The sequence below is a fragment of the Microtus ochrogaster genome, chromosome 1, assembly GCF_000317375.1.
Source record: "Microtus ochrogaster isolate Prairie Vole_2 chromosome 1, MicOch1.0, whole genome shotgun sequence".
NCBI lineage: Eukaryota > Metazoa > Chordata > Mammalia > Rodentia > Cricetidae > Microtus > Microtus ochrogaster.
In genome coordinates this window covers 101376892-101385358 of record NC_022009.1, presented here as the reverse complement: position 1 = coordinate 101385358, position 8467 = coordinate 101376892, and the positions used below count along the sequence as shown (strand labels likewise).

The window sequence follows — 8467 nt, the reverse complement described above, 5'->3', positions numbered from 1 at the left end:
GCCCGGCTGGCTTTTTTCTTTTGGCTCTTTAAAAGTGTTCCTCTGAATAACCATGACTGTCTTGGAACTCCCTTTGTAGACTAGATTGGCCTCAAACTCAGAGATCTGCATATCTCTGCTTCCAGAATGTTGGGCCTAAAGGTTTATGTAACTAAAACCAGCTACAAACCAGTTTTAAAACTAATTTGGACAGGTAGTGGTGGCGCACGCCTTTAATCCCCACACTCAGGAGGCAAAGGCAGGCGGATCTCTGTGAGTTCGAGGCCAGCCTGGTCTACAAGAGCTAGTTCCAGGACAGGCTCCAAAGCTATAGAGAAACCCTGTCTCAAAAAACAAAAACAAAACAAAAAAAAAAACAATTTGTCCCAACAATATGAAAAGAAAATATTTTATCCAATGTTTCTATTCTTTCTCTAATACAGTAATTTAATATATGGAAAACTGTGAAACTGACAACAAACTTTGGGGGCTGGAAAAATGGCTCAGTCAGTTTAGAGAAACTAAGTGGTCTTCAAGACCATCTCTAACTCTAGTTCAAGGAAATGCAATGCCCACTTCTGGCCTCAGTGAGCACCAGGCAAGCACATGGCTCATAGATAAACAGGCCAGTGAAACATAAAACACATTAAAGAACTGACTTTGGAAGAGAGAAAAGTAAAAGTACAAAGTCAACTATGTCCTGCTTACGTTCCAGAACATTAGTCATACAAACCCTTGTAAACTTGGAGCACATTTCTTCAGCCTCTTTAATCAGATTGGCTTTTAACATGTATTTTGCACACTTGGAATTAATAAATCTGTCTGCTGTGTCCAGGGCCTGGGCTTCATCCATCCACCTGGCAGCTTCTTTAATATTCCCAGCATGCTTGAAAGTACAAAAACAAAATTAACCAGTAAATATAATAATTGTACTGGGTTAAGAAGTTTGCAACCTATAAATAATTAAAATAAATAAATGAAAGTAAAGACAGGCATTCTTCTGACTCAAGACCTGGACTTGGATCCCAGCACCCATGTAAAACAGAGAGTTGTGATAGCTTGATTCTCTACTTCTAATTCTGGAAGAGGTCAATACAAAGATTCCTGGACATCACCAGCCAGTTAGCCTCGCAGAACAGGCCAGCCCCAGGTCACAAAGAAATTAATGGACATCCCTACTATTCTAATCATAACTCATTTAGCTAATACTCTGGTAAAGCCACAAAACTGAGTAAAACTTGACTTTAAAACATTTGGGTTAGGTAGCAAACAAGAAAGATTGCTCACTCAGCAGATAAACAGAAACTGCCGCCAAGCCCGATGACCTGTTCACACCTTTCTACCCACATGATAGAAATAGAAAACTAGCATAAGTTGTCCTCTGACATACACATATATGCCGCATCCATCAAAATGAATAAATACAATTTTAGAAATGTTTTTAAAGTTCTGGGACACAGAATAGTGGTGTGCACACTGGTAATCCCAGAACTTTGGAGGCTGAGGCAGAAGTCCCACTTTTGAGGCCAGCCTAGACTACAAAGACCAAGCTTCAAAGAAAATAAAAGGCAGTAATTAAAAAAAAAAAAAAAGCCCTTGCAGGTGGGTGCAAGTTAGTGTTAATGTCTATATAGTATGTATGAAGCTTTAGATTCAATATCCAGTACAGTAAAGGGGGATTGCTTTGAAATACTATTTAATTCCACTATTTTCTGACTAAATAATTACTGGTTTACAATAACATCTTTAAAAGATCTGATTATGGATATACTGGCAAATAAGATAGAGTTGAGGCAACTTTAAGATGTCAGAACTTGTAACAGGAGCCGGGCGGTGGTGGCGCACGCCTTTAATCCCAGCACTCGGGAGGCAGAGACAGGCGGATCTCTGTGAGTTCGAGACCAGCCAGGACAGGCTCCAAAGCCACAGAGAAACCCTGTCTTGAAATAAATAAATAAATAAATAAATAAACAAACAAACAAATAAATAAATAGAACTTGTAACAGGAGATCCATAGCTCAGGGACTGAGTCAAGAAATGGTAACATGTACATTCAAAATAAATTAACATCAGACGCTTACATGTGAACATACTTAACTGTTAGCAGAAACACACCTTACAGTGATGTGAGCTCGAGTCTGAGTGTGCATGCTTGTGTGTACATACATACTCTTACCTATTGTTTGTATAGTTAGACAAATGACCAAATAAACATAACCATGACAATTCCAAGAACAAATCAGCCTGATAGTTCTCACAGAATGATATTTTACTTATTCTATCTAGAAGCTGTAAAATAACAAAAATTATGACTAATATTTGTATGACCTTACAAAAAAAGGCAAGTAAAAGTTTTTACCTTATATATTTTAGCTTTTACAAGAAAGAGTTCTATCAATGTTGGCGTACTTTCAATAGCAGTATTTATGTATTCCAGAGCAATAGATGGCTGACCAATTTTATCATAATGCTGCGCCAAATAGTACTGGACCCAAAGTAACGTGGTTGGGGGTTCCTCCTTTCCATCATCTTGAAAGGGAAAAATGAAAGAAAAATCAAGATTAGCGATCGCAAACATTAAGAATATCCACTCCCCTATATTGGTCCCTCCATTGATAAGGAAAGTAGTCTTAAAGTAGCTTATATATGTATCTAGATATAATCTACTGCTAAGCACATTAAGACCTAGCAAAGCATGTTTTCTATTCTGTATCTTAAGCACTCCTTAGCATAATACCTTGCGCATAGTAAGATTTTAAAAAGAAAAGTGTAACTGCCTAATTAAGTTTCTAAGTAATATACTAACCCACAAATATATTTGTTGACATTTTTATTTTTTTATTTTTTTTTTGACATTTTTATTTTTGGTGACATTTTCAGGTCTTACTATTATGCTTAATATGTAAAAATTACTATAGAAACTGAATAAAAGCTATTCCCAAAGAAAGACAAAATATTTCTTCTGTATTTTAGTACAAGATCTAATTTTTAAAGATGTAATTTTAACATAAGAATATGTGAAAGTTAAACACAGGATTCACACACCAAAAATTCTGTACTTAAATATAAATTTCTATAACCTGAAAACTGTAATTGATTTCAAACTCTATTTGCCTATTATTTTCCTAATAAAAATAGAGTGGCTCGGTGGAAAATAATAGGAGTGGAACTCACCAACTCCCCATCTGATAGATCTGCAACACAAGTGCTACATATTCATGAGCATGTCATTGAGCCTCTTCCACATTTGTAAAATATGTAGAAAAATGCTGATAACCAAAGGAATATCATGACAATTAACCAATGAAACCACGGTATGCCTTTTTAAAAGTACTGCTAAAATTTAATCTGAGCCTAGAAACAACGGCCAGCTTACTAGCAATGTGCACCCCAGGTCCCACGGTGGGCTATTCCACTATTGAAGCCAGAACTCTGTGGGGAAAATGATTCCAGATCTTCAGTGGCAGTGCACAAGGTAAGTGCTCAAGCTCTTGTCAGCGAGTAAGTTATCACCTACCACCACAGCGCGTGAAAGATGGAGCCACGTATAATTAAGTAAATAAATAAATACCAGACATGCTTAACATAAATTATTTTCTTTTAAACACTTATTATAGTGATTTGTTGAAAGTGTGTAAGCCTGGGTGTGTGCCTGCCCCAGTGTACATGTAGAGGTCAGAGGACAACTTACTCCAGTAAGTTCAGTGCTGTTACCATGTGCAATCCGAGACTAAACTCAAATCACCAGGTCCTGAACTCATATTTTTTAAAATAAAACTACTTGCCAAGTATGAGGATGCAAAGAACCAGTGTAATCTTTTGAAAACTGGTAAAGAACCAAAGTACAGCATAAGAGAAAAAAAATATTTGTTTTTCTCCATACAAGCTGAAACTTTTGGAAATCAAGTAATAAGTGAAATAAAATTTAGCTTTTAAAATAACAGTATTTGCCTACTGAAAGAAGAAAATCATTTTGGCTCACTCAGCTTAGAAAGGGGGGAAGACACATAGAGGGAAAGGGAGAGAAAGAGGAGGGAAAGAGGGGAAGAGCCAAACAATCAACCTTCATCAAACCATTAGCTAGAGAGTTCTGGAGCAACAGACATGTTTCTCTAGCTGCCCTACTGGGCAGAAAAGACATTAGCTGTATACATATGCTACTGACCAGCATCTGATCTGTACTGTAACTAAAGAATTAGATCAGCGATCTCAAGCTGTGGGGTCACTACCCCCTTGGGGGTCAAATGATCCTTTTACAAGGGTTGCCTAAGACCTTTAAGAAACAGAGATATTTAATTATAACTCATAACAGTAGCATAATTATACTTACAAAGTAGCAACAAAATATTTTTAAGGACTGATCAGGATCAACACAACAGAGGAACTATATTAAAGGGTCACAGCATTAGAAGGGTTGAGAATTAATGAACCAGACTTTCTATGTGGCCAATGGAGAAGACAATCCACTTCTACACCGAACTACCAATTTAAAAAAATCTCTAAGGGCAGAAAAATAATATATATAATAATATATATTTATCAAAATCTAGGCTAAGAAAATGCATTCTCCAGTAAAAAAAAAAATAACAGGTTCAAGAGATGATAAAGAAGCATGAATTAAAAGAGACATAAAAGACAACAACCAAATTTAAGAGTTACTTAGATCTTCAAACTAACAAAAGGAAAGGGCTGGGTGTGGTATAATTCAAGCACTTGGGAGACTAAAGAAGGAATATTGCTGAGCTGGCTATGTCACCTTGACACAAACTCCATGATTTGGGAAGAGGAAGCCCCAAGTGAGAAAATACCTCCACCAGACTGGCCTGCGTACAGGCATGTAGTGCATCTTTTAAATTAGTGACTGATGTGGGAGGGCCCAGTCCACTGTCAGTGTTCCTACCCCGAGGAAGGTGGTGCAGTGGTACATAAAAGATCAGGTTAAGCCTTAGGAAGCAGGCCAGTATGCAGCCCTCCTCCATGACCTCTACTCCAATTCCTGCCTCCAAGCTATTTGCTACCCTACTCCTTGATTTCCCTCAGTTATGAAGAGTGACCTGAGAGTTATAAACTACAACAACCCCTTCTTCTCCACAAGTTACTTTTAGTCATGGTGCTTATCACAGCCAAAGAAATCCTAAGACAACTGTCATGGGTTCTAAAATATCTTGGATTATAAAGACCCTATCTCACAAATCTGGAAGAAAGAAACGGAAAAAAACAAAGGGAAGGAGAAAAAAGGAAAGGAGAAAGGAAGAAGGGATTGAATTAGAAGGGAGGGAAAGACAGAACATAAGACAACTGAAAATATGATGGTAAACTGGTTATTATTTACTTTGTGTGCATGTCCACTTATTTGTGTGTGGCCCAATGCACACATGTGGAGGACAGAGGATGGTGGACAGTACTGTGTCAGTCCTCAATTGAAAAAAAACCTTGTTTTTAAGACAGGATCTCTCACTGGGACCCAAGGCTTGCAAATTGGGCTAGGCATACTATCCAGTAAATCCTCCCCAGCACTGGGAACATAAACACATGCCACCAGACCTTGCCTTTTTTTTTTAATGTGAGCATTGAAATCAAGCTGGGGGAGGGGTCCTTACACTTGCCAACAAATACTTAATGGACTGAGCTATCTCTGTATTCAGGAAAGTTCTAATCTGTAAACATAATGATGATATCATCCTGGTTTGTTTGTGATTTTTTTGGAGGGGGAGCATGGAATACTTAAAGTTGAACTCCATGGCCTGGTAAGTCACATCAAGCAAACACTCTACAACTGAGCTGTATCAGCAACCCTCCTTTTCCTTCTTTTTTTTTAAATTTTGATACAAGATCTCACTTGTGCAGAGGAATTGAACTTCTTAAAAAAATCTCCTGCCTCAAATACTGAGTAGATGGGATTATAAGCCCATGCCACTAGGTTGAAATGATATTATAGTTTTGTTTGAAATAAAGTACTTAAGATATGTTGAAAAATTCATGGAATAATGTAAACTTTGGATTTAAGAATAGAAGGAGGGCTGGAGAGATGGCTCAGAGGTTAAGAGCACAAACTGCTCTTCCAGAGGTCTTGAGTTCAATTCCCAGCAACCACATGGTGGCTCACAGCCATCTGTAAAGAGATCTGGTGCCCTCTTCTGACCAGCAAGCATACAGACAAACAGAACAATGTATACATAATAAATAAATTAATTTTAAAAAATGTTAAGAACAGAGGGAAAGTCAGGCACATGTCTTTAATCCTAGCACTCGTGAGGCAGAGGCAGGCAATCTCTGTGGGTGTGAGGCCAGCCTGGTCTACAGATCAAGTTCTGGGACAGCGAGGGCTAAACAGAAAAACACTGTCTTGAAAAACCAAAAAAGAAAAATAAAAGTAAAGAATAGAGAGGAGTAGTTAGGCTATGATGAAATGTTTAGACATGAATTTAAAATTATTGCAGCCAAGTGATGAGTAAATAGAGGCTCATTGTATTATTCAATCAAGTTTTATAGATCCTTTAAATCTGACATAGCTTTCATACCAAGAAATTAATATGATTCTTAATAAAACATCATAACATGGTGTGCAATTAATGGAACTTCATCATAATAAAGAAATTAAATGCATCATACTTTCTTTCAAAATAAAGAAGACTAACCTGAATAATTTCATAGTCTATTAAAAACTTATGTACTTACCATTGGGGTTAAATAAGCGACAGCTTTTTAGAGAGGTTTCATAACCAACTACTAGTTCTTCTACAATTGCCACCTAGAGTACAAACACGACCACATTTTAATGAAAGAAAGTTACTGCTCTTGTGAAAAATATGTTCCTTATATAAAAGACTAAATAAATATTCCAACACATATCCCCTTCCTTTATGAGTATTTTAACCTCTAAACAATAACCTACAAAGTCTCAGCCAAGCAGTGGTGGCACACACATTTAATCCCAACCTTCAGGAGGCAGAGGCAAGTGGACCTTTGTGCGTTTAAGATCAGCCAAGTATACTGATGAGTTCCAGAGTAGCCAAGCCTATACTGAGAAACAAACCCTGTCTTTAAAATAATAATAAAAAAAAATCTAAAACTGAAGATACACATTAATACTCAATCTCCTCACACCTTACTAAGTCCCTTTCCCTGATAGAAAATAGAGAATCATCAACTAAACCAGCAGTTGGTGAATGTTGGACAGAAATAATGTTATGAGTAACATACATCTAAGTTAATTTTTATCTTAAAACATGTAAAGAATACCAACAGTCATCATTTGTTCTTTATGATCAAGAATTAAATGCCATGACCTAGCACGGTGGCATGTGCATGTGATGGCAGCACGTGGAGGCAGAAGGATCAAGAGTTTGGTCCAGGTCAGCTCCAACTATGTAGCAAACCTGACATGAAGCCTGGTCTCAAATAAATAAAAAGAACTAAAGGCTAGAAAAGGGCACTTTTCTCTTTCTTTCTTTTCTTTCTTCTTTCTTTCTTTTGGATTCTTTCTTTCCTTTCTTTATTGTTTTTATTGAGCTATATATTTTTCTCTGCTCCCCTCCCTTTCTCTCTTCTCATGGTCCCCATGCTCCCAGTTTACTCAGGAGATAGTCTTTTTCTACATCGAAAAAGGTATTTTTCTAAGTGTCTGTTAAATGAATCTTCTCATAATTCAGGAGAAATACCACTAACCCTGAAGCCCAGCAAAGTGAGGTGCTTAAAGTTCAGGAAAATACCTGTTTGTCCAGGTTGTACTTTCTCCTAAATTTTAACTATACTTCTGGCTTCCTCAGAGGCATGGAGTACTTTTATTTCATTATTCCCTAATTTAAGCAAAGAACACTAGTAGACGTCTGTAGTCCTATTCAAGTATCTGAGGCAAGAGGATCAAATGACCCCAGTTATTCTAGCCAACTTGGGCAACACAGCGCAATACCTGCACCAAATCTAAAACCAAAATTTAAAAAGAAGATTTATTTGATTAATTCATCCTTAATGATTTCTGTTACTACAGAAACTCTTAAATGGCCCATAAACAGATTATTACAGTTCTCTTTGTGAGCAGACTGTAGGCATAGCATGGTCACAGCCAGGTTACTCTGGTATACCTGTGCTCTCCTCCCAAGTCAGGCTACATACTTATACCAAGATGGACTATGATGTCCCCAAACTGTTTAAATTACATGCATTTAGTAACAACTGAAAGAACTATCATAATGCAGAATTTAATCCAATATTATATAAACTTAGTACAAGTAGAAAATTATTTCTATAATTATATTATGTAAAGATTAGAAGAAAATTGTGGAATTGTATACTTAAGACTGCTTCACAAACAATTCTCACTGCTCCAAAACTAGAATATGTTAGATTTTATGGATGTGACCTATGTAAGAAAAAAAAAAAAAAGAAATCAATAAAGCCTGTATCTTGGGCCGGGTGGTGGTGGCGCACGCCTTTAATCTCAGCAGTCGGGAGGCAGAGGCAGGCGGATCTCTGTGAGTTCGAGACC

The 8467-nt window shown here is 37.1% G+C and overlaps 1 protein-coding gene across 1 annotated transcript in view; it reads right to left on the bottom strand.

The window, feature by feature from the left end:
• Naa15 (N(alpha)-acetyltransferase 15, NatA auxiliary subunit) overlaps positions 1 to 8467 on the bottom strand; it is a 70682-nt gene that overhangs the window by 20599 nt on the left and 41616 nt on the right. Inside the window, exons 10-12 of the mRNA XM_005343956.2 lie at positions 6658 to 6730; positions 2339 to 2508; positions 713 to 865 (exon numbers count right to left, since the gene is read on the bottom strand). Coding sequence (XP_005344013.1) covers positions 713 to 865; positions 2339 to 2508; positions 6658 to 6730 — 396 coding nt within the window. The remainder of the gene's footprint in view (positions 1 to 712; positions 866 to 2338; positions 2509 to 6657; positions 6731 to 8467) is intronic.